The following is a 27397-nucleotide window of genomic DNA, read 5'->3' on the forward strand; positions in this document are numbered from 1 at the left end:
TTAGATGCAGGAAGAATGTTCCCAATGTTGGGGAAGTCCAAAACCAGGGTTCACAGTCTAAGGATAAGGTGTAAGGCATTTAGGACCGAGATGAAGAAAAACTTCTTCACCCAGAGAGTGGAGATCCTATGGAATTCTCTACCACAGAAAGTTGTTGAGGCCAATTCACTAAATATATTAAAAAAGGGGTTAGATGTCGTCCTTACTACTAGGGGAATCAAGGGGTATGGCGAGAAAACAGGAATGGGGTACTGAAGTTGCATGTTCAGCCATGAACTCATTGAATGGCGGTGCAGGCTCGAAGGGCCGAATGGCCTACTCCTGCACCTATTTTTTATGTTTCTAGATTTTATCACTGAAATCACTGGTTGCACAGATGGCAGCAGCGTTTTAAGGCAAATTCAGCAAAGTCTGGTGTCTGGGTCTGCAGCCATCAGAGAGAATGCAAGAGGTAGTCTGCAATAAATGCTTCCTAAGTCACAATCTCATTCAGCCGTGGCTCAGTGGGTAGCACTCTCGCCTCTGAATCAGAAGGTTTGGATTCAAATCCTGCTCTAGAGACTTGAGCACAAAAATCTAGGCTGACGTTCCCAGTGCAATACTGAGGGAGCGCTGCACTGTCGGAGGGGCAGTACTGAGGGAGTGCTGCACTATCGGAGGGGCAGTATTGAGGGAGCGCTGCACTATCGGAGGGGCAGTACTGAGGGAGCGCTGCATTGTCAGAGGGGCAGTACTAAGGGAGTGCTGCACTGTCGGAGGGGCAGTTCTGAGGGAGTGCTGCACTGCCGGAGGGGCAGTTCTGAGGGAGTGCTGCACTGTCGGAGGGGCAGTTCTGAGGGAGCACCTCACTGTCGGAGGGGCAGTACTGAGGGAGTGCTGTACTGTCGGAGGGGCAGTACCGAGGGAGCACCGCAGGGGCAGTACTGAGGGAGCGCTACACTATCGGAGGGGCAGTACTGAGGGACTGTCGCAGGGGCAGTACTGAGGGAGTTCTGCACTGTCGGAGGAGCAGTACTGAGGGAGTGCCGCACTGTCAGAGGGGCAGTACTGAGGGAGGGTCTCACTGTCGGATGGGCAGTACCGAGAGAGCGCTGCAATGTCAGAGGTGTCGTCTTTGAAATGAGACATTAAACGCAGGCCCCGTCTGCTCTCTCAGGTGGACGCAAGAGATCCCAGTGCAATATTTCGAGGAAGCGAGGAAGAACCTGGTGGCCCAGGGCCTATACTTATCCCTCGATCAACAGATTGTCTTGTCATTGCCCCATTGCTGTTTGTGGGAGCTTGCTGTGCGCCGATTGTCTGCCATGTTTCCTGCATAACAACAGTGACAAAACTTCAACAAGTGCTTCATTGGCTGTAAAGCACTTTGGGACATCCGCTGGTCGTGAAAGGCGCTATATAAATGCAATTCATTCTCGGCATGTAGGGCATTTATTGCTCGCATTGCCAGCAGTGAGAGACTTGCTAGACTACTTCAAAGAGCAGTTTAGTGCCCGATTTATATTCTACAAATATCTGCACAGCTCACTCAAAAAACCAAATACTCCAGTCCATACCCGGAGAGGTGGCAGGTGAAAATGCCATGGACTACTTTATGCCTGACTACAGACGATGGTGAGAAAGCATTTCATGTGTTTACGTTTGCTGAGTGGCGGTATTGCAAGCCCCAGGAGATCCACTCCCATTAAACCATTATCCATTTAACTTCTCTCACTCACAATAGAATCAAATTGCAATCCACAGTCAGAAAACTGGGTCCAAATTACAATCTTTTTTTGGAAATCTCTCCAGCTTTGGCCTGTTGCATCAGGGTAACGCCGGGGATCAGATTATCACCGAAGGAAAGAGACCGATAATGTTAACATGAGATTTGGGATTAATTAACCAGGCTACTATTTAAACTGAAGAGGTCAGCCTGCCCAGAATTGCTTGATAATTTTCGCCAGGTTTCAATGCACATGTAGATAAAGCAACCAAGATATGAGATCCAGCTCCTCCAGGAAGGAAATGGCTTTGTTTCCGTTCCTATTCTGCCTCTTTTCAGGTAAGATATCCTCTACTCTATCTCTCTACTTTGTGGGTGAACTTGCACGCATTAAATAGATGCATTTTGAAAAAATAGATTAAATGCCTTTTAAAAGCTTCAGTCAACCAATTTCTCCCCTCTTGTTGAACATTCGTATCAATGCAGAGGACAGAATGCTTTGGTCATTGTGACAGCATGATTTTTTTATCAGTAAAGTTATTAGGTGCTATTTTGAGGAAAAAATATAAACAAAAGGATATTTTTTTTGTGGCCAAAATGTATTTGACAACACAGCTGAAAATAATTCGATAAAACAGCTTTTTCATGCTTTTATATTAATAGATGATTACGGCGATATTTTGCACAAATACACTGCAGATTTTGGTAAATAAAATTTCCTTCTGCGTTCCATCATAAATCTCCAATTCTGCTGCGCAAGGTTTTTAGAGACACTGTAAGGGACGTTCCATTGCGACAGGAAAGGGACTCTGCAAGGTTGCGACAATGACCACATTCAGAATGAAATAATTTTAATATCTCTACAACAGCAACAACAACAACTTGTATTTATATAGCGCCTTTAACGTAGGCAAACGTACCAAGCCGCTGTATTATGCAATAAAATTTGACATAAGGAGAAATTTGCGCAGGTGACCACAAGCTTGGTCAAAGAGGTAATTAAAGAGGTTCAATAACTCCAAAAAGCACAGCAAATACTTGAAAACACGGGTGATAATCTGCTGCTTGGCGTTGATGTGAGGTCTTAATTTTTCACTGCAGATAAAAGAATAATGTTATTTTTATGATGATTATTACATTTTCATTTATCTCTTACAATCTACAGGTTTTTTTAAAACCTATGCTTGGCCATTTACCCACTTTGTGTCTTCGCTCCTTCTCATCTCAGCCTGCGCCCTTTGCCCAAGGTTCCCGATACGATAAGCTTCATGCTGCTAATGATGGGCTGTTGTAGTAACGCCTTGGTATTGTTGAATTACTTTGTGCTCTCTCAACAGTTGCAATACTGTTGTATCTCAGTATACTCATGAGCAAAATTATATATCCTGTTTCCATGACGGTTCGGAGAGCGGAACCTTCAAACACCAATTCAACTTCCTGAACCTTGGCATTCTCAATGTTTAGGTAAATCTCTCCATCGATGAGTTTTTACAAACTCTCACCTCTTTTAATTCATCTGCAACTTTCTTTCTCTCAATCAAAGCCTTACTTGCCTCTCACTATTTTATTGATTCTACTATCTGGGTGTCACCAGCATTTATTGCCCATCCCTAATTGCCCTTGCACAGCTTTGCTAGGCCATTTCAGAGGGCAGTTAAGAGTCAACCACATGGCTGTGGGTCTGGAGTCACATATAGGCCTGACCGGGTAAGGGCGGCAGATTTCCTTCCCAAAAAGACATTAGTGAAGCAGTTGGGTTTTTACAGCAATCCGGTAGTCCCATGGTCGCCATTACTGCTAACTTTTTGTTTTCCATTCCTAATATAATTAACTGAATTTAAATTCCCCAGCTGCCATGGTGAGATTTAACATATCTTTTTATTTGTTTATTCGTGGGATGTGGCCGTCGTTGGCAAGGCCAGAATTTATTGCCCATCCCTAATTGCCCTTGAGAAGGTGGTGGTGAGCCGCCATTTTAGATCATAAGAACATAAGAAATAGGAGCAGGATTAGGCCATACGGCCCCTCGAACCTGATCCGCTATTTAATAAGATCATGGCTGATCTGATCATGGACTCAGCTCCACCTCCCTGCCCGCTCCCATAACCCTTATCGTTTAAGAAACTGTGTATTTCGGTCTTAAATTTATTCAATGTCCCGGCTTCCATAGCTCTCTGAGGCAGAGAATTCCACAGATTTACAACTCTCAGAGAAGAAATTTCTCCTCATCTCAGTTTTAAATGGGCGACTCCTTATTCTAAGATCGTGCCCTCTAGTTTGAGTCTCCCCCATCAGTGGAAACATCCTCTCTGCATCCACCTTGTCAAGCCCCCTCATAATCTTATACGTTTCGATATGATCACCTCTCATTCTTCTGAATGCCAATGAATAGAGGCCCAACCTACTCAACCTTTCCTCATAAGTCAACCCACTCATCTCCGGAATCAACCTAATGAACCTTCTCTGAACTGCCTCCAAAGCAAGTATATCCTTTCGTAAATATGGAAACCAAAACTGCACGCAGTATTCCAGGTGTGGCCTCACCAATACCCTGTATAGTTGTAGCAAGACTTCCCTACTTTTATACTCCATCCCCTTTGCAATAAAGGCCAAGATTCCATTGGCCTTCCTGGTCACTTGCTGTACCTGCATACTATCCTTTTGTGTTTCATGCACAAGTACCCCCAGGTCCCGCTGTACTGCAGCACTTTGCAGTCTTTCTCAGGATCTCAATCTCCATACTTTTTAAATGGAGAAACTTGTGTAAATTGGCAAGTTGAAGAATGACACGGGCAAGGAGATTCTGAAGGTAAACTTCAAATTATTTACAGCACAGAAACAGGCCACTCAGCCCAACTGGTCCGTGCCGGTGTTTATGCTCCACACGAGCCTCCTCCCACCCCTCTTCATCTCACCCCATCCCCATATTGCTTTCTCCCTCATGGGTTTATCTCGCTTTCCCTTAAATGCCTCTAGGCATGTGATAAATTTAAGCGTTTGAATTGTTGCTAAAGGCTCAGTTCTCCAAACTGCTGTGGACACAGGATATTACACTGCAGAAGCAATTTTTCCAAATGAACTCTGTTAGCATGTAGCTTCAGTCAGTGGGATTGTAGATCGGAAAACCACGAGCACACTTCCTATAATTCTATGCCCCATAGCACATGTACTTAGAAAATATTTCTTCTTGCATTTTTGCCTGATGGATATTGTAGGAGTATTTAAAACAGACAGAATTCCACTCACATCTTGCATTTCTATAGCACCTTTATCGACCACCGAACATCTCAAAGCACTTTACAGCCAATGAGGTACTCCCAGTAAAAAAAATAGCAATTCGCTGGTTAATGTTACAAGGCAGAGAGACTTAGGGAGTCACAATAGGTTTAAGAAAATCTTGTTGTTGCATCAGCCAGTGGCTCAGTGGGCAGCACACTTGCCTCTGAGCCAGAAGGTCGTGCGTTCAAGTCCCACTCCTGGGACTTGAGCTCAAAAAACATCTAGGCTGACATTCCGGGAGGGAGTGCCGCACTGTCAGGTGTGGCGTCTTTCGGATGAGACGTTAAACCGAGGCCCCGTCTACTCTCTCAGGTGGACGTAAAAGATCCCATGGCACTATTTCGAAGAAGAGCAGAAGAGTTCTCCCCGGTATCCTGGCCAATATTTATCCCTCAATCAACATAACAAAAACAGATTATCTGGTCATTATCACATTGCTGTTTGTGGGAGCTTGCTGTGTGCAAATTGGCTGCCGCGATTCCTACATTACAACAGTGACTACTCTCCAAAAGTACTTCATTGGCTGTAAAGCACTTTGAGACATCCGGTGTTCGTGAAAGGCGCTATATAAATGCAAGTCTTTCTTTTTGTTACTGGTTGTCACTCTCCATTGGAAATTTCTTCACAATATTGCAGCCTTATGATGTAGGTATTAATTACCAAGCAGGAAATCTCCACAGGGATCATTTGCACAATAAGTGCCCTTTTACAATCAGCCCTGCAGAGACATAATTACTTTGGAAATCATGCCCTTAAAGCACAGCCATTAACAAACCATTGCGGTATGGGAATAAGTGCTGGAAATTGATTTTGAACGAGATGGGACTTAAATGAGCATCTAAAACAAGGGTTATGACATAACCAACAACTGATAGAATAAATGTCACCACAATTAAGGCTGGCAGAATCACATGGAGAACTGAAAGCAAAATTTATGATTGCAATAAAAGCATTATCAATTGCTATCGGTGGCTGGGACAGGTGGAACCCCATGGGACTGGATAAACTCGACATAGAAACATAGAAATATAGAAAATAGATGCAGGAGTAGGCCATTCAGCCCTTCGAGCCTGCACCACCATTCAATAAGATCATGGCTGATCATTCCCTCAGAACCCCTTTCCTGCTTTCTCTCTATACCCCTTGAACCCCTTAGCCGTAAGGGCCATATCTAACTCCCTCTTGAATATATCCAATGAATTGGCATCAACAACTCTCTGCGGCAGGGAATTCCACAGGTTAACAACTCTCTGAGTGAAGAAGTTTCTCCTCATCTCAGTCCTAAATGGCCTACCCCTTATCCTAAGACTTTGTCCCCTGGTTCTGGACTTCCCCAATATCGGGAACAATCTACCCACATCTAACCTGTCCCGTCCCGTCAGAATACCTACAAAGAAACTTGGCGGAATTTGGTTGTGTACAGAAAAGGATCAAAAAAGCTAATGAGACGCTGGCTTTTATATCGAGAGGACCAGAATACAAGGGGGCAGAAGTTATGCTGCAGCTATACAAAAGAAAGAAAGACTTGCATTTATATAGCGCCTTTCACGACCACCGTACGTCCCAAAGTGCTTTACAGCCAATGAAGTATTTTTGAAGAGTAGTCACTGTTGTAATGTGGTAAACATGGCAGCCAATTTGCGCACAGCAAGCTCCCACAAACAGCAATGTGATAAGTGACCAGATAATCTGTTTCTTTGTTATGTTGATTGAGGGATAAATATTGGCCAGGACACCGGGGATAACTCCCCTGCTCTTCTTCAAAATAGTGCCATGGGATCTTTAACATAAACTTGAGAGAACAGACGGGGCCTGTTGTGAATTGTATTCAGATGGTGGGTATTAATTCTCTTGTGTTCAGAAATATGGGGAGCAGGCTCGGGAAGTGGGGAAAGCTTATCTTGGGGGTGCACGAGATGTAATGTGCATCTCTCTATAACTAAAGGCTTGTAAGTGACTGAAGATTAGGCACTAGTGTTCCATCCTTTATCACCTGGCTATCCGATCTGTTTGAAAGAGCTATCCAATTAGTCCCACTCCCCTACTCTTCCCTATAACCCTGCAATTTTTTTCTTCTTCAAGTATTTATCCAACTCCCTTTGAAAGTTACTATTGAATCTGCTTCCAGCTGTCTTTCAGGCAGAGCGTTCCAGATCACAACAGCTCCCTGCGTAAAAAATATCTCTCCTTATCTCGCCTTTGGTTCTTTTTCCAATTACCTTAAATCCGTGTCCTCTTGTTACCGACCGTACTGCTACTGGAAACAGTTTCTCCTTAATTAATCCAGCGAAACCCCTCGGAATTTTGGATACCTCTATTAAATCTCCCTTTAACCTTTGCTGCTCGAAGGAGAACAAGCCCTGCTTCTCCATTCTCTCCATATAACCGAAGTCCCTCATCCCTGGCACCATTCGAGTAAACCTCCTCTGCACCCCGCTCCAAGGACACAATACTCCTGCTGAGGCCTAACCAGTGTTTTATAAAGGTTTAGCATAACTTCCTTGCTTTTGTACTCTGGGCCCCTATTTATAAAGCCAAGGATACCATCTGCGCTTTTAATGGCCTTATCTACTTGTCCTGCCATCATTATTTGTGTATGTGAATCCCCAGATCTCTATATTCCTGCACCCCCCCCAATTCCCCCCTCCCCGGACCATATAGTTCATGTTGCCTCTCCTCGTTATTCCTTCCAAAATGCATGGACACACTTCTCTGCATTAAATTTCATCTGCCACGTGTCTGCCCATTTCCCTAGTCTGTCTATGTCCTCCTGAAGTCTATTTCTATTCTCCTCACTGTTTCCTATATTTCTGAGTTTTGATTCACCTGCAAACTTTGAAATTATGCCCTGTATACCCAAGTCCATGTCATTAATATATATCAAAAAGAGCATAGGACCTAATACCAACCCCCTGGGGAACACCAATGTGTACCTCCTTCCAGTCTGAAAAACAACTATTCACCACTACTCTGCTTTCTATCTGTTAGCCAATTTCATATCCATGTTGCCATTGCCCCTTTAACCCCAGGGGCTTCAATTTTGCTAACGTCTATAGATCAGTATCTGTTAGTGGTTAGGACAGGAGGAGCTCTATTGGTCAGTATCTATTGGTGGTTGGGACAGGAGGAACACTATTGGTTGGTGTCAGTTAGTGGTTGGGACAGGAGAAACTCCATTCGTTGATATCTGTTGATAGGTTGGATAGGAGGATCTCCATTGGTCAGTATTGGTTAGTGGTTGGGACAGGAGGATCTCCATTGGTCAGTATTGGTGAGTGGTTGGGACAGGAGGAACTCTATTGGTCAGTATCTGTTGGTGGGTGGGACAGGGGAAACTCCATTGGTCGATATCTGTTGGTGGGTCGGATGGGAGGAATTCTATTAGACCGTATCTGTTGGTGGATGGGACAGGAGGAACGTCATTGGCCAGTATCTGTCAGAGCTGGTACAGGAGGAATTCTATGGGGTACAAACACGTCTTGAGCAGCAGTGCATAGCTCGCATTGCCCGCCTGTTATTCGTGCCGCACAATATTTAATTCAACTGAAGTCAGGCTTTTGGCAATTGTTGGAACTGAGTCAACATTCTAGGTGTATAAATGAATCACCTTTCTTGTGCTTCAAACTCTAAATTTTTAAGAGCACCTGACCCGTGTTATTTTTCACATAGAATCATAGAATGATACCGCATGGAAGGAGGCCATTTGGCCCATCGTGCCTGTGCTGGCATTTTGAAAGATCTATCCAACTAGTCCCACTCTCCTCTGCCCTTACCTCACAGCCCTGCACATTTTTCCCATTTAAGTCTACATCCAGTTCCCTTTTGAAAGTTACTATTGAATCTGTGTCCACCGCCCTTTCAGACAGTGCGTTCCAGATCACAGTAAAAAGAAAATTCTCCTATCTGGCCTCTGGTTCTTTTGCCAATCGCCTTAACATGCTCTGTTATTTTCAGGAACTTTTGCTTACAGTGCATCCCTTCAGAACTCAACACTGCATCAACTGACGGAGAAACTCCTGACAAACTATAACAAGGGAGTCCGACCAGTAAAAGATTGGGCACAGCCCACAACCATTTACATCGATTTCATCCTTCACGCTGTGCTGGAAGTGGTAAGTGTTCACCTTTAAAGAACATTTTCTACAAGACACATATACATTCATACACATGGCACATATTTTTCTTATTTAATTGACATAACATCACAAATAAGATTATGCTTTGTCGGTAGAAGCTTTCTGGGTGCAGCTATTGTGCGCATGATCCAGTAACTGGATCCTCATATCACACCTGTGGGATGTCCCAAAGTGATTTTCATGCATCTTTCAGATGAGGCATTAAATCGAGGCCCCGTCTGCTCTCTCAGGTGGATGTAAAAGATCCCATGGCACTATTTCGAAGAAGAGCAGGGGAGTTATCCCCGGTGTCCTGGGCCAATATTTATCCCTCAATCAACATAACAAAAACAGATTATCTGGTCATTATCACATTGCTGTTTGTGGGAGCTTGCTGTGCGCAAATTGGCTGCCGCGTTTCCCACATTACAACCGTGACTGCAATCCTAAAGCACTTCATTGGCTGTAAAGCGCTTTGAGATGTCCAGTGGTTGTGAAAGGGGCTATATAAATGCAAATCTGTCTTTCTTTTTCTTCTTCAATGAAGTATTTTTGAAGTGTAGTCACTGTTGTAATGTTGGAAACGTGGCAGCCAATTTGAGCACAGCAAGCTCCTATAAACAGCAATGTGATAAATTAACGCATAATCTGCTTTAGCAATGTTGTTGAGGGATGAATATTGGCCAGGATACTGGTCTCATGGGATCTTTCACGTTCACCTGAGAAGACAGATGGGGCCTTGGGTTAACGTATCATCCAAAAGGCAGCACCTCCGACACTGTAGCACTCCCTCAGCACTGCGCTGGGAGTGTCAGCCTAGATCTTGTGCTCAATTCTCGAGAGTGGGACGTGAATCACAACCTTCTGACTCAAAGGCGAGAGAGAGTGAGAACTACCCACTGAGCCACGGCTGACATTACAGGGTCAATGACTCAGGCATCGCTATAATGCAATCACAACAGCCTCTGACAAAGTTACTTATGCTCATCAGATTCTGACTGGCAAATTAAAAAAATAAAAAACAATTTGACTGATACAGTATTCATGTTTTGGTCTCCTTATTTAAGGAGGGATATACTTACATTAGAGGCAGTTCAGAGAAGGTTCACGAGGTTGATTCCTGAAATAAAGGGTTGTTTTATGAAGGTTGAGCAAGTTGGGCCTATACTCATTGGAGTTTAGAAGAATAAGAATAATAACGTATAAGATTCTGAGGGGGCTCGACAAGGTAGATGCAGAGAGAATCTAGAACTAGGGGGCATAGTTTCAGAATAAGGGGTCGCACCTTTAAAACGGAGATGAGGAGAAATTTCTTCTCTGAGGGTTGTGAGTCTCTGGAATTCTCTACCCCAGAGAGCTGTGGAGGCTGGGTCATTCAATATATTTAAGGTGGAGACAGACAGATTTTTGAACGATCGAGGAGTAAAGGGTTATGGGGAACGGGCAGGGAAGTGGAGCTGAAACCAAGATCAGATCAGCCATGATCTTATTGAAGGACGGAGCAGGCTCGAGGGGCCAAATGGCCGACTCCTGCTCCTATTTCTTATGCTATGTTCTGATGAACATGCTTACAGATTTGAACGTATAACAACAGTCCATTTCTTTATTTATTATTTCAGGATGGCCAGAACCAAAAGCTGAAGACAAGTGTCTGGTATCGACAGGTACGTAGAGTATCAGATATTGTGAATCTATTGACCTGTATCAGGCCCATGATACATTCCCAGTGCAGTGATGTCTGAACTGTGAAAGATCATCCTTTGGCTGCACCTGCACCCCACAAGCCAACCTCGCCCACTAATGTAAAATTAGCTCATCTAAATATTCTTGTCAGGCTCCCGGGACTTAACGCTTAGAATATCACACGTAGAATCACAGAAATTCACAGCACAGGAGGCGGCTATTCGGCCCATCGTGTCCGCGCAGGCCTACAAGGACCTATATCCAGCCTTATCCCACTTTCCAGCTCTTGGTCCGTAGCCCTGTAGGTTACATCACTTCAAATGCATATCCAAGTACTTTTTAAATGCGATGAGGGTTTCTGCCTCTACCACCCTTTCAGGCAGTGAGTTCCAGACCCCCACCATCCTCTGGGTGAAGAAATTGGTCAAGATAACGGGTATAACTCCCCTGCTCTTCTTCTAAATGGTGCCATGGGATCTTTTATGTCCACCTGAGGGCAGACGGGCCTCGGTTTAACGTCTCATCCGAAAGACGGCACCTCCGACAGTGCAGCACTTCCTTAGCACTGCACTGGGAGTGTCAGCCTGGATTTTGTGATCAAGTCCCTGGAGTGCAATGCATACACATTTTGCAGCAGAGGCCACTGGATAATGATCAAGATCAATAACTCTGACACTGAGGTCAATTGAAGTCCCACTTTGTTGGCCTGACTAGATTGAACAACCCAACGCAGCCCACGAATTAAATTGAGGACATTTCTGATCCGGACCAACAGTCTGTATCAGTCTACCAGTGGGCGTGCTAGCCTCTAGCATGAGCAGATCTTTTGCCAGGTGTAATGTATTTACTTACTGGGTTCTTTGCTTCAGCATTCATAGCAACACATTGCTATTAAGAACTAGTTGGTTTATCAGCAAAAGGTTTAACAATCACACTACACATTACCAGTTCATCTACCAGGTTCACAACCTACTGCCTCATCGTGGATCCCCCGAACCCAAATGGCTGGGGTTTGATCGAGTCTTGTCAACAGCACGTGACTGGCTAAGCCACTCCCAACTCAACAGCTCTACAACTATTTTAAGTAGGGCATAAAATCAAATCCCACCCCTTTTGGTAAGGGCACTAGAACCCACAAATTTCCAAATAAACTTTTAACGGAAACTTAAATCAAACTAAAATTTGGTTGCGGAGGGTGATGATGCACTCCAGTCCCTCCGGCGCCCACCTCTCGTGGAAGGCCGGGAGCGTACCGGTGGACACCGTGTGTTCCATCTCCAGGGACACCCTGGCGCGAAAGTAACCGCAAGGGAGGCAGGCAGTCGGGCTGATCAGCCTCCTCAACCACCCACTACCTGGACCGGTTAATGGCCACCGCAACAGCTCTACAACTATTTTGATAGAACAAAAATCAAGTGCCCCTTGACTAAAGGGACACTAAAACCAATAAATTAATCAAATTAACTTTTCACCAGAAACTGAAATCAAATTAAAATTTGATTGCGCAACAGCTCTATATTTATTTTGTAGGACACAATTAAATCAAGTGCCCCTGATTAAAGGGGGGGGGGGGGTGGAGACACACCAAACACTTTCAAACAAGTGCCCCCTTGGGTTTTTTTTTGAGGGCACTAAAACACAAATTATACAAGTCCCCCCTGGCTAAAAGGAGGGGCGGGGGGCACTAAAACTGGAACAAATAAATTAAACTTTAGACAAAACATCAAATTAAACTTTGGTTGCCGGGGGTGATGATGCACTCCAGTCCCTCTGGCGCCCACCTCTCACGGAAGGCCGCGAGCGTACCGGTGGACACCCTGGCTGGGACGAAACCGGTGAAGAGAGGCAGACAGTCGGGCTGAACGACCCCCTCGACCGCCCGCTGCCTGGACTGGCTGATGGCCCCCTTTGGCCATGCCCAGGAGTAGTCCTACGAGGAGGCCCTCCGACCTGCCCGCTCCCCTTCGCACAGGGTGCCCAAAGATCAGGAGTGTGGGACTGAATTGCGACCAAACGTGTGAGCATACTCACAGGTGCATACATGACAGCCACCTCACCAACACCCTGTAGCCTCAGCATCTGCTCTCCAACAGCCTATTGCCACACCCAACGTACATCAACACATTCTCACATGGCCTCCTTGTGCTCTTGCTGCAGATATGGATGGACGAGTTCCTGGTTTGGAATCCGACAAGTTTTGATGGCATCAATGAAGTTTCACTGCCTGTTGAACATATCTGGATCCCTGACATAATAATTCAAGAATTGTAAGTAACCGGGATGAAGCATGTTTTGTGAACAGCGGACAAGGGAACTTATTACTCTTTACTGAATAGATTTGTTTTTAATCAAAAAGAAAGACTTGTATTTATACAGTGCTTTTCACGACTTCAGAATGTCCCAAAGCACTTTTACAGCCAGTTTTAATGTGCAGCCTCTTTTGTAATACAGCAGCCAAATTAAGCACAGCAAGCTCCCACAAATAGCAACGTGATAATGGCAAGATTATCAGTTTTCATGAAGTTGGTTGAGGGATAAATATTGGACAGGACACCAGCGAAAACTCGTCTGATCTTTTTCAAATAGGATCTTTCACGATGACATGAGAGGGCAGTGCTCCCTCAGCACTGCATTAAAGTGTCAGCCTGGATTGCAAGCTCAACTCCCTGGAGTGGGACTTGAACCCACAACCGTCTGACTCCGAGGCGAGAGTGCTGCCCACTGAGCCACGGCTGATACCACATGGTGCTGGTTGGCTGAAGATGTGCTGCCCAGTTGCCAGCCATCAATCAGGGGGTTCAGTGCTGTCCAGCTCGATCACAAGCCGACATACTCTATTTCTTGCCTCTACATTTACTGTGTCAGCCACTTACTCTGAGTGACAAATTCTAAACTTCATGAGGGTAAACTTTTGGACACATTTTATTCTCAACGGTGAGAGCACAGTGAAGTCGGTGTGGCTTAAGGGGTCCACATTGGGACCGCTGGTCTGAATGATCTCATGAGCTGCCTTGACTGGCCTGTTTTTCAGGCCCCGTATGGCAGAAGATCCAAAGGCGACATGAGGAAAAACTTTGTTACGCAGCAAGGGTTGGAATCTGGAATGCACGGCCTAAGAGGGTGGTGGAGGCAGACTCAATTGTGGCTTTCAAAAGGGAATTAGCAAAGTGCCTGAAAGAAAAAAATTGCAGGGCTACGGGGAAAGGGCGGGGGAGTGGGACTGGCTGAAGTGCTCTTGGCCTCCTTCTGTGCTGTAACCATGCTATGATTTTTTTTCCCCATGTCATTAGTTCGTTAACGAGCTGAATTCCGACCTCGGTTGTCTTCATTGACCATAACGTTGACTGAGTGGAATTTTTTTTCCTCCTGCAGTATTGACGTGGGCAGATCACCTTACCTGCCCTATGTGTACGTGAATTCCTCTGGAGCCATTAAAAACTACAAGCCGATACAGGTCGTCTCCGCCTGCAGCCTGGAGATCTATGCTTTCCCGTTTGACAAACAGAACTGCACCTTCACATTCTGCAGCTGGCTACACACAGGTAAGCAGAGCAAAAATCATCATCATCATCATCATCATAGGCAGTCCCTCGGAATCGAGGAAGACTTGCTTCCACTCTAAAAATGAGTCCTTATGTGGCTGAACAGTCCAATATGAGAATCACAGTCCCTGTCACAGGTGGGACAGATAGTCGTTGAGGGTAAAGGAGTGTGGGACTGGTTTGCCGCACGATCTTTCCGCTGCCTGCGCTTGGTTTCTGCATGCTCTCGGCGATGAGACTCGAGGTGCTCAGCGCCCTCCCGGATGCACTTCCTCCACTTAGGGCAATCTTTGGCCATGGACTCCCATATGTCAGTGGGGATGTTGCACTTTATCAGGGAGGCTTTGAGGGTGTCCTTGTAACGTTTCCTCTGCCCACCTTTGGCTCGCTTGCCGTGAGCGACTTCTGAGTAGAGCGCACAACGGACATGAGAGCAAAAATAACTTGCATTCAAACGAGCCTTGAACATCAACAGGAGCGTCATCAGACAGGATTTGATACCGAGCCACATAACAACTGTTGTGTATGTAAACCTGTAAATACCATGTCTAACCACCAGAGGGCTTATCCCCTGGAGTCCCAAGGGATCCCTCAAACCCTTGGGAGCACCTGTATATAAGGAGGCCTCACAGGCTGGAGAGACACTCTGAGATCTGTAATAAAGGACGACAGTCACACCTTACTTTGAGCTTGCAGCATCTGGTCTGGCTCTTTATTCAAGACATAACAACAACAACAACTTGTATTTATATAGCACCTTTAACATCCCTAGGCGCTTCACAGGAGATTAAAAAATTTGACATCGAGCCTATGTAGAAATTAGGGCAGATGACCAATAGCTTGGTCAAAGAAGTAGATTTTAAGGAGCATCTTGGAGGAGGAAAGAGAGGTAGAGAGGCAGAGTGGTTTAGGCAGGGAATCCAGAGCTTGGGGCCCATGGCAACAGACGGCACAGCCACCAATGGTTGAGCGATTATAATCAGGGATGCTCAAGAGGGCAGAATTAGAGGAGGGTTTTGGGACTGGAGGAGGTTACATAGGGAGGGGCGAGGCCATTGAAGGATTTGAAAATAAGCATGAGAATTTTGAAATTGAGGCGTTGCTTAATCGGAAGCCAATGTCGGTTGGCGAGCACAGGGGGTGATGGGTGAGCAGGACTCGGTGCGAGTTAGGACATGGGGCAGTGAGCACAGAGGGTGATGGGTGAGCGGGACTGGTGCGAGTTAGGACACGGGGCAGCGAGCACAGGGGATGATGGGTGAGCGGGATACGGTGCGAGTTAGGACACGGGGCAGCGAGCACAGAGGGTGATGGGTGAGCGGGACTGGTGCGAGTTAGGACACGGGGCAGCGAGCACAGGGGGTGATGGGTGAGTGGGACTTGGTGCGAGTTAGGACACGGGGCAGCGAGCACAGGGGATGATGGGTGAGCGGGACACGGTGCGAGTTAGGACACGGAGCAGCGAGCACAGGAGGTGATGGGTGAGCGGGACATGGTGCGAGTTAGGACACGAGGCAGTGAGCACAGGGGGTGATGGGTGAGCGGGATTGGGTGCGAGTTAGGACACGGGTCAGCGAGCACAGGGGGTGATGGGTGAGCGGGATACGGTGCGAGTTAGGACACGGGGCAGCGAGCACAGGGGATGATGGGTGATCGGGACACGGTGCGAGTTAGGACACCGGTCAGCGAGCACAGGGGATGATGGGTGATCGGGACACAGTGCGAGTACAGGGGGTGATGGGTGAGCGGGTCACGGGGCAGTGAGCACAGGAGGTGATGGGTGAGCGGGACACGGGGCAGCGAGCACAGGAGGTGATGGGTGAGCGGGACACGGGGCAGCGAGCACAGGGGGTGATGGGTGAGCGGGACACGGTGCGAGTTAGGACACTGGGCAGCGAGCACAGGGGGTGATGGGTGAGCGGGACACGGTGCGAGTTAGGACACGGGGCAGTGAGCACAGGGGGTGATGGGTGAGCGGGTCACGGTGCGAGTTGTTGTGATCTGGAATGCACTGTTTGAAAGGACATTGGAGGCAGATTCAGTGGTAACTTTAAAAGGGATTTGGATAAACACTTAAAAAAGGGAAAATGTACAGCGCTATTGGGAAAGAGCGGGGGAGTAGGGCTAATTGGAAGCTTTTTCAAAAAACTAGCAGAGGTAGGGAATGAAATTTGGAAAAACAAAACCATTTAGTCCGTGACAAAATAAGCAAAGGGCCTTTTCCCTGACATTAGATGAGGGAGCTCTTTCCATAAGAGCAGAGATTTACAGAGCACAGAATCAGGCCATTCAGCCCAGCTGCTCCGTGTCGGTGTTTATGCTCCAAACCAGCCTCCTCCCACCCCTCTTCATCTCACCCTATCACATATCCTTCGATTCCTTTCTCCCTCATGTGTTTGTCAAACTACTCCCTAAATACATCGCTGCTATTCATCTCAACTACTCCCTGTGGTAGGGAGTTCCACATTCTAGCCAATCTTTGGGCAAAGAAGTTTCTCCTGAATTTCCTAGCGGATTTATTAGTCACCATCTTACATTTATGGCCCCTAGTTTTAGACGCTACCACAAGTGGAAACATCCTCTCTACATCTACCTTTGCATTATTTTATCAGGTAGCGGTTTTCAAAATCATAAAAGGTTTTGATAAAGTAAATAGGCGAAGAGCTATTTCCGCTGGTTAGTGAATTGGCATAAATTTATCATCCAGAGAGGTTAGGAGAATTCTCTTTCTGCGGGGTGTTGTTAGGGTTAGAACATGGAGTGTCCCACCATAAACAGTGATGGAAGCACATTCCGTAATAGCTTTTTTTTTTTAAAAGGGAAAGTGGATAAATAGATGGAAAAGAGAAAAAGCATTAAAGTGTATGGAAAAAGTGCGGGGTAAAAGGATGGATAGATCTTTCAGAGAGCCAACGCAGGCACGATGGGCTGAATGGTGTATTCTATGCTGTAAAACTCTCTGATTCTAACATACAGTAGGTTCAGTTCTTGGTCTGACTTAGCTGAGGTCGGGAAAAAATGGTGCTGTGTAGAGTGCATTTTGTGAAGAGTGTTGTCAGTCAGGATTATTAAAGGCTCTTACATCAACAATTGGAGAGACAAGGTGAAAGCAGACATCAGGAGGATAAACTTACTGGGGAAAACAATCGAGACATGAGATATGACTTTGTGGTCGTCTCTCCATTCCCTATCTCTTCTCATCTGGCCTTCCTAATGTAATGAAGTATCCCCTCAGACATTCACATTAAAAATTATCCAATTAAATATCTTTATTTATGATCAGTTTTCCATTTCCATAAGTACCTCCATTACCTTGTCTTTCTCGTTTACAATCCACGGCACTTACACTGTAACCAAATCTAGATTACAGGTTTCAAAAAAAAAAAAATGCCTCAACTTATTCTTGCCCGCGCTTTGTTTCTGAGGCAAAGGACAACTTTGCCAATGCCATTGGATGACAAAGAGCCCATCGGGAGTTTACTAGAGGGCCGTGCTGCTGCACTGAGCAGGTGGCGATAAAGCCAAGCCTTTTCTTCAATGGGTTAATGGTCAGGAAAAACTTCATCGGAAGTTTGTTCCTCTTGGAACTCTTGCTTCTAGTTATTTTTCACTCTCACGGAATTAAACAATAAGGACTGGATTTTCTATTTTCGGGGCAGAAACAGAGGCGGGCGGGAAAGTTAGCGGCCGGGAATAGTTTGTGCTTTGGTAAGGAAGTTTGGGCACCTGGGTCCTGCGTCAGGGGGTACAGCGCGAAGGGAGGCGTTGTACACCTCTCGTGGCACAAGGACGGGGAACTCGCGAACTAAAGTGCTGGGCTGTGTGTGCTCCGAGAGAGGCTGGGGAGATGGGGGAAATCTTTAAAGAGACCACAAAAACATTCCCAAAACATTGCCTACATCACAACACAAATCGCTACAAACATTAAAAGAACAAACACTCGCACTTTACCGTCCTCTCCGCCGCCGGCTATGCCGGACCGCACTGATTTCCCAGGCGGTCATTGCGGGCGCACTTCCAGGCGGGCGGGCGGGTCGGGCAAAAGGCCAAACTCCTGCCGGTGTCGTAACCAGGGGCGTTGCGCACCCGCGGCTCTTCCCGGCGGTGCTGCTCCACGCCACCGTAAAACCCGACCGGAGGATCGTGACAGGGCGCTGGAGAGCTCACCGCCGCCTTTCACGCCGCTCCGGGGCGAAACCCCAGGCGCAAAGGACCGGGAAATCCAGCCCCAAAACTATATACATGTATATATCTGTGAAGAGATGGGGAGGGAAGAGGGGGGTGTGGGGTCAGTGGATGGCGTGATCTTTGTGAGGCCCCGGAAGGAACTTTCATCGCCACCTAGCCCTACAAAGGAAAGCTTAAGACTAAGATTGAGCAGACTGCGCCTATATTCTCTGGAGTTTAGAAGATTGAGAGGTGATCTCATTGAAACATACAACATTCTTACAGGGATTGACAGGGTAGATGCAGGGAGGATGTTTCCCCCGGGCTGGGGAGTCTAGAACCAGGGGTCACAGTCTCAGGATAAGGGGTCGGCCGTTTAGGACTGAGATGCGGAGAAATTTCTTCACTCAGAGGGTGGTGAATCTTTGGAATGCTCTACCCTAGAGGGCTGTGGATGCTCAGTCGTTGAGGATATTCAAGACAGAGATCGCTAGATTTTTGAATATTACGGGAATTAAGGGACATGGGGATAGTGCAGGAAAGTGGAGTTGAGGTCGAAGATCAGCCATGATCCCATTGAATGGCGGAGCAAGCTCCAGGGGCCGAATGGCCTACTCCCGCTCCTAATTCTTATGTTCTTACCTGAAGGGCCTCCTCTGTCTGCCTCAGCCCTTTCTCCTTATTTTGCAGTAAATGACGTCAATCTCAAGTTTTGGAGAAGCTTTGACGAGATTGAGAATGATACCAGGGCGTTTTTAGGTGACGGCGAATGGGAACTCCTCTCCGTTCCTTCCAAGTACGAAAGGATGCAGGACGAAGGCAGGGAGTATGCTCAGATTCAGTTCAATGTAAGTAGATCGGAGAGTTCACTTTTAATCTGTGGACATAAAGAATGACAACGTTTGAGGACCAATTTTTATTTTCGTCATTTAAAAAAAAATTAATACATTTATTGTGAACAATTTTAAAACCACCAGAAAGACAAGGGCTCTAGAATTCCTGGGGACGGAGAGGGCATGGGTTACCAGTTACGGCAAGGATTTCGGCTGGATACGGGGTCTGCACTCCAAATGCACTTCAGTTGAGATGTCCAGTGGTCGTGAAAGGTGCTATAGAAATGCAAGTCTTTCTTATACCACGACCCTTTTGCGCTGCAGGTTGTAATAAGACGGAGGCCGCTACTTTACGTGGTCAGTCTGCTGCTGCCCAGCATGTTTCTGATGCTCGTGGACGTGACCAGCTACTTCCTGCCTCCGAACAGCAGCGGGAGAATAACTTTCAAATCCAGCATCCTGCTGGGATACACGGTGTTCCGGATGAACCTCAGTGACGACCTCCCCGTGACTTCCATGAAAACGCCACTCATTGGTAACGCGCTCTTTTCTTTTCTATGGGGTGCAGTAGCACAGGGGTTGTGTTACTGGGCTAGTGATCCAGAGAGACCCGTGTTCAAATCCCACCAGGGCAGCTGGGGAATTTAAATTCAGTTAATGAAAGAAATCTGGAACATGAAATTACCGGATTGTCATTAATAAACTCATCTGGTTCACTCATGTACTTTAGGGAAGGTAATCTGCCGTCCTTAGTATACTATATGTTACTGCACCAGTAATCCATGATTCCCAGAGACATGACTTCAAATCCCACCACAGCTGGGGAATTTAAATTCAGTTAATTAATACATCTGAAGGAGGAAGGAAATCTGCTGTCCTTACCCGATCTGGGCCTATATGTGACTCCAGACCCAAAGCAATGTGGTTGACTCTTAACTGCGCCTCTGAAATGGCTGAGCAAGCCACTCAGTTGTACCAAGCTGCTGTGACAAAGTCAGCACTGTGGGAGCACCTTCACCACACGGACTGCAGCGGTTCAAGAAGGCGGCTCACCACCACCTTCTCAAGGGGCGATTATGGACGGTCAATAAATGCGACGCCCACATCCTGTGAATGAATAAATTCCAAAAAGCCTTTCTTTGAACTAAACAGTTAGGCAGAAATGAAGAACAATTTATATCTGCGTTCAGAAATAATGCGCTCGTGGAAGCGAGCTAATCCTTGACCCTTTCACCTCCGCTCAAATTCAACCCTAGACGATGAGATGAAAATAAGAACAAGGAATGCTGACAAACACTCCGCAGGTCAGGCAGCATCTGCGGAGAGAGAAGCGGAGTTAATGGGGTCATTTTAACCCTCAGAAACGAGTGGGGTTCGGGTCAGATGAGAAGTTAAAATTTTTAACATTTCAAACCTGACTCCCAGGCTGCCTCGAACCGGCCACTTCCGGTTTAATCGAAGGCGGGACAGTGGGGGGGGGGGGGGGCAGTGACTAATCCGTGCTCAGGAAGCGGGTCAGTCGGTCAAAGAGCCTAAGCAGGCTGCGTACCTTATTATTTATTATTTTTAACTGATGTCGGCCGGGTTTCCCGAGCCTCGGGAAACCCGGCAGGTGAAAGGCGCCCAGAAGGGCTGGATCCTGAAAGTGAGTGCATTTACAGCCGTGCTCGTGGGCCAGGAGAAGCAGGAGTGTTGCCCCACCCAGCTCAACAAGCTTACCTGTAAAGCCCCTGTCCACTTGTTTTAAGCAAGTGTGGAACAAAAGGGGAGGTCTGAGATAGGGTGGAGGACAGGAGCGATTAAACGGCAAAAGAGATCATGGTGTAAGGCAAAAGGCGGCAGCAATGGGACAAGGGAAGAAACCTTTCTGATGAAAGGTCACAGACCTGAAACGTTAACTCTGTTTCTCGCTCCACAGATGCTGCCTTGACCAGCTGAGTATTTCCTGTTTTTGTGAAAGAAACAAACGATGGGTGGAGAGGAGGTGCATGCGGTTACAGCAGAATCATTACCAGCTGTCCGAACAACTGGGAGCGCTGGTTATAATCTGATGTTGTTGGCCTCAATGTTGAGGCTGGAAGGCTGTAAAGTGACGAATTGAGGGATGAGGTGCTGTTTCTCAAGCTTTAGTTCAACGCCTCCTGGGTTAGAAATTGCGTCGCGCCCAGTTTGGGGCGTTAACTTTTGAATAGTCGCAAAAGTATCGCCAGGCAAAAAAGATTTGCTGCTCCTGGGAATTTCAGTTTTAGCGCTCCAAGAGGGAAGTGGAGCGTTAAATCAAACGTTAAATAAAGAACTAGGGACTGTAGTGTCAGGGTAAGGGCTCGGCCATTGAGGACTGAGATGCAGAGAAATTTCTTCACTCAGTGGGTGGTGAATCTTTGGAATTCTCTACCCCAGAGGACTGTGGATGCTCAGTCATTGAGTACAGGTATAATCAAGGCTGGGATGGATAGATCTTTAGACTCATGGGGAATCAATGTGTCATGTATGTAACCACAATGTAACACCACTGTATTACTGGATACACTCAACCTAGATGCACACCTTGACCACAAGGGGTGAACTTGTGGGAGACTTTCCTTACCTGAGCACACAGGTATAGAAAGGGAGGTTCCATGCAGGGTCATCGTCTTTGGAGTCCTGTGAATAAAGAGTTAAGGTCACAGAGTGACCTTGTCCCCAGAATGTGCCTCGTGTGGTTTCATATTGTAGAGTAAGGACTTTACACAATGTATATGGGGATCGGATGGGAAGGTGAAGCAGAGGTAGATCTTATTGAATAGCAGAGCAGGCTTGAGGGGCCGTATGGCTTACTCCTGCTTCTATTTCTTTTGTCCTTATGCTAGGGGCCAGCAGGTTAAGGTATCCAGAGATAGTCGCAGTCAGAGAGCGGTGTTTGATGTGGGCCGTTTGGGTTGTGTGACTGAAGGGAGGGGGGGAAAGAAATGTTTCATTCTAAGTGTAAACTTCTCTGTGCTTGTCTAAAAGCAAACGTCTGCCGTTGATCTGCCCTTCCCCAGGAGTGTTCTTCGCTGTCTGCATGGCCCTGCTTGTGATCAGTTTAGCCGAATCGATTCTTATTGTAAAACTCCTGAACCTGAATGAGGAGACTGACCCGGAGACTGTTTGCTCCAAGTGCTGCCTCGCGAAGATCATGTCTTCAGACCGGAGCACCTCTGACAGTCTGTGCGCATCACTGAAGACCCAAGAAGGAATCTGTGATGACAGGGGTGAGAACTCTTTTACTGGTGGAAATATTCTTCTTATTTTTTTCTTTCCCACTCTTCGCGTTAGCTCTCAACAGTTGTACTTTCCTTTAGTTTTTGCCTATTTTCTTCCTTCTCCCGGGTTCTATGGATACAGCTGCTCTCCATTATCTTCCTCGGGTGGCCAGTCTCACTGGGGACAGTCAGCAGGCTATTTGACTGTAGGAAGCATCATACGTCAGGCTCAATCTGGTCCCTGATTTCAGTTCGTGGGCACTTTCTACCGGGGATTATTGGCCATCAATCAGGAGCTGGAACCCTGGCTGATCTTAGCTCTGCCTAGCCCAGGTAAGGGGGAGCTTGGATCAATTGTAGAACTCGCACTTTTGCTCCTTCAGCCGTTAACTCACCAGAGGCCGGGGTGATCCTAGCATTCGGACCACAACCAGAAAGCCTCAGTTAAAAGTACACGCTGGAGAATGAGAGTAAGAAGGATAGTGGCAGATTTACCAAACCAAGTGCTCTCTATGAAGGCAGGGCGTCTAACAATAATAACAATTTGTATTTATATAGCGCCTTTAATGTAGTAAAACGTCCCAAGGTGCTTCACAGGAGTGTTACATTTGACATCGAGCCTCATAAGAAGAAATTAGCGCAGGTGACCAAAAGCTTGGTCAAAGAGTTCGGTTTTAAGGAGCGTCTTAAAGAAGGAAAGAGAATTAGAGAGGTGGAGAGGTTTAGGGAGGGAGTTCCAGAACTTGGGGTTCAGGCAGCTGTAGGCACAGTCACCAATGGTTGAGCGATTATAATCAGTGATGCTCAAGAGGGCAGATTTTTGAAGAAAGTGCAGATATTTCGAGGGGGGTTTGTGAGGCTGAAGGAGATTACAGAGATAGAGAGGGGCGAGGCCATGGAGGGATTTGTAAACAAGGATGTGAGCCTAAAACCAGGATATCTCAGGACAATCCATTTCAATGGAGATGATTGAATACGTCACAGAACTTGGACAGGTTAGATGAGTGGGCAAATGCATGGCAGATGCAGTATAATGTGGATAAGTGTGAGGTTTATCCACTTTGGTGCCAAAAACAGGAAGGCAGATTATTATCTGAATGTTGACAGATTAGCAAAATGGGAGGTGCAACGAGACCTGGGTGTCATGGTACATCAGTCATTGAAGGTAGGCATGCAGGTACAGTAGGCAGTAAAGAAAGCAAATGTCATGCTGGCCTTCATAACGAGGGGATTTGAGTACAGGAACAGGGAGGTCTTACTGCAGTTGTACAGGGCCTTGGTGAGACCACACCTTGAGTATTGTGTGCAGTTTTGGTCTCCTAATCTGAGGAAGGACATTCTTGCTATTGAGGGAGTGCAGCGAAGGGTCACCAGACTGATTCCCGTGATGGCAGGACTGACATACAAAGAAAGACTGGATCGACTAGGCTTATATTCACTGGAATTTAGAAGAATGAGAGGGGATCTCATAGAAACATATAAAATTCTGATGGGATTGGACAGGTTAGATGCAGGAAGAATGTTTCCAATGTTTGGGAAGTTCAGAACCAGGGGTCACAGTCGAAGGATAAGGGGTAAGCCATTTAGGACCGAGATGAGGAGAAACTTCTTCACTCAGAGAATTGTGAACCTGTGGAATTCTCTACCACAGAAAGTTGTTGAGGCCAGTTTGTTAGATATATTCAAAAGGGAGTTAGATGTGGCCCTTACGGCTAAAGGGATCAAGGAGTATGGAGAGAAAGCATATCGGGTACTGAAGTTGCATGATCAGCCATGATTATATTGAATGGTGGTGTAGGCTTGAAGGGCCGAATGGCCTACTCCTGCACCTATTTTCTATGTTTCTATGTTTAGAACACTGCTGCTGCTGGGACCTTGGGAATATCCTGCCAAAGAAGGCAAGTTTGTTGAGAGGGCAGACGGGGCCTCCATTTAACATCTCGCCCAAAAGATGGCACCTACAACAATGCAGCACTCCCTCAGTACCTCACTGGGACTGTCGGCCTGGATTTTGTGCTAGAGTCTCTGGAGTGGGACTTGAACCGAGAACCTTGTGACTCAGAGGCGAGTGTGCTAACCACTGAGCCACAGCTGACATTTGGTTTCCTCAGGATTTTGTACGGGTTGGGTGCAGTCTGTAATGTACTTATGAATGACTCCATGAGTCAATGTGTTGTACTCAAACTATAGTGACCTTGGTCCTTTATTTGTAACTCCAGAGTGAGGCAGAAGCATGGTGGGCAGCCTTTTATACTGGGCCCTGCACACCTATGCAGGTGACCCGCAGGTCTCCCACCGCAGTGCCCTCTGATGGACAGCCTCTGCCACAGGGGCAGGAAACCCCGGTCTCCACCAGTTGCACCCTCTAGTGGTGCCAACATAGTATATACACAGTGTAAACCTCATTGATAGTACATCAGGTAACAAGTCTCCATCTTATGCAACTATACAGTGACTACACAGAGTATATCTATAGTCTGCATATATAACACAGTCCATGGTGGAATTCATTGCATGTAGTCTGCCGAAAGATTTGCCTTGATGGCCTGAATCTTTTCTTACACCATCTTGCTTCCTTATATCGTGCGAATTTCAAAAATTTCAACAGAATATTTAAAAAGTAACAATTTTTAATGACAACTCACTCATAATTGAAGTGTTTAAGATGATTTAAAGGGTAGAGAGAGAGAAATTATTTCCCCTGATGGGTTGGGGTTGCAGAAAAAGGAGGCACAACCTTAAAATTAGAGCAAGGCCATCCAGGGTGATGTCAGGAAGCCCTTCTGTACAAAGGGCGGTGGAAATCTGGCACTCTCTCCATCAAAAAGCTGTTAAGACTGTGGGGGGGTCAATTAAAAATTTCAAAACTAAGATTAATACATTTTTGTTAGGCAAGGGTATTAAGGGTAACAGAACCAAAGCGGGTAGACGGAGTTAAGGTACAGATCAGCGCTCTAATTGAATGGCGGAACAGGCTCGAGGGGCTGAGTAGCCTTCTCCTGTTCCTGCGACTCCCGACCATTTATTTAAACGCTCTTGTGTTTCCTCTTCATAAAGTTTCCGAGAGCGATGCTGCGGAACAGGAAGAGGAAGTCCACAACAAAGAGGCCGATGGTGTGTGGGCCAAGAGGCTACCGGTGGAAGAGATACTGGCGGAGATCTCTTCGGTCAAGATCGGCTTGTACCAGCTGGGTGATGCCGTCAGCCCCACGAATGACTGGCTGGCATTATGTTACAGATTCGACACGTTCCTGTTCCGCGTGTATTTGGCGATACTCGGCGTCTATGCTGTTACAATGAGCACCCTCTGGCTGATATGGAGCGGCCATTAGTGCTTAAGTCCCAAAGTCCAGAGTCTGCAGACTGAAGCAGCAACACAGCCATTCATTGTAGCATTGCACCATTCACATTATTGTCCCCTTTCAGTAACAGTAGGGCTAAGTGGGGTTGAGTTCGGTGAAGAGCAAGTAAAAGCAGCTTTTCTCCAGCGATGTCCAGCAATCTTCTCGGCCAGCAATCAGCCCGGCGATGTGTGGGCGATGTGCCGAAAGTTGCGCCGAGTGATGTGTGGGCGATCACCTCGGCGATCACATTAGTGATGTGACACGAAAGTTGGGCTGGCAATTTTCTGGCCCAACTTTCCACTTTTGAAGCAAAATGGGCGATAGCCTGCCTTTTTGGGCGATATATTGGCACAAAAGCCCAGCGATCTGAAGTGGAAAATCTAGCCCCAAGATTAGCGGAGTTTTGCCCTGATGCGAGGGCAGGTCAAGTCTGAGCAATGTTCTGGGATCAAGGTGCAGTAGGAAGCCAGTTAGCAGGCTGCTCACTTCCTGTCTGCATGACATTGGGGATGAACCAGTAGGGTACAATGGGCTGAATGGCCTACCTCTGTGCTGTACCATTCTACGTCACTGTGCCATCATCTGTGAGGGGCGGGCAGTCCATCCGCGACCCCTTGCGCATTCTCCAACTTCCATCGCTTCTCAGTCGCAGAAAACAAGAATTTCCCGCAGAAAAATAAAACATTGCAGGCTTTTGAAACCAGCCACTAAATTTGTCCCCAATGCCCCCACCACCGGCTGAATTTTGCAGCAAGTAACAAGTGTTGTCGCTTCATTCTACATTCTCTGATCCAAGCACTTAACCTCACATAATCATGAAAAAGTCCTTAAATAACTTAAAACCTGGTGGCAGAGCAGATTGCACATCAGGATGCATGTTGAGAGAAATATATCGCACGAATATTAACGATTCAGCATGATGTGAATCCAATAAAGGGCAGCTTCAAAATGGTCCCCAAATCTGATTAAAACGATTTCAAAATTATTTGGGATTTTATCACCTTTTCTTTCTGAACATAACTCCGATTCTAGGCTAAAGTAAATCAGAAACCGCTGCAAACATGCAGCATCCAAAGGAGAGACGACAGTTCAATATTTCGACCAGAGATCCTTTTTGTCAGGTTTCCGCTGAATGGTCTCAACACAGAGGGATTCATTTTACACAAACCCGCGAGACACCCCTCTCCCGTTTTACACCTCATTGAAGTCAAGTGCGTTAAAACGAGCGACCAATTTGCTCAGCCTCTGTGTTTCCTATCGGGCAGGTTACAACCACAAAACTTGCATTTATATAGCACCTTTAACATAGTAAAACGCACCGAGGCACCTCTTAGGAGGACAGGTGACCACTTGGTCAAAGAGGTAGGTTTTAAGGTGCACGTTAAAGGAGTAAACAGACGTAGAGAGGTGATTTAGAACATACCTAGGTTTCGATAGTAATTGTGGGTTTTTTGAGAAGACACAAATTGCATTTATATAGTGGCTTTAACATTTTGAAACATCCC

The 27397-nt window shown here is 46.5% G+C and overlaps 1 protein-coding gene across 1 annotated transcript; it reads left to right on the forward strand.

Annotated features, from left to right (window-relative positions):
• The first annotated feature begins 1957 nt into the window (after window positions 1-1957).
• LOC139276466 (5-hydroxytryptamine receptor 3B-like) lies at window positions 1958-27397 on the forward strand. Its single transcript, XM_070894493.1, has 9 exons — window positions 1958-2044; window positions 8939-9096; window positions 10719-10763; window positions 12940-13049; window positions 14155-14324; window positions 19182-19339; window positions 19649-19859; window positions 22348-22557; window positions 25606-27397. Exons 1-9 carry the CDS (start codon window positions 1981-1983, stop codon window positions 25878-25880), a joined length of 1401 nt encoding a protein of 466 aa, XP_070750594.1. The 5' UTR covers window positions 1958-1980; the 3' UTR covers window positions 25881-27397.

This window comes from Pristiophorus japonicus, chromosome 11 (genome assembly GCF_044704955.1).
Source record: "Pristiophorus japonicus isolate sPriJap1 chromosome 11, sPriJap1.hap1, whole genome shotgun sequence".
Classification (NCBI taxonomy): Eukaryota; Metazoa; Chordata; class Chondrichthyes; family Pristiophoridae; genus Pristiophorus; species Pristiophorus japonicus.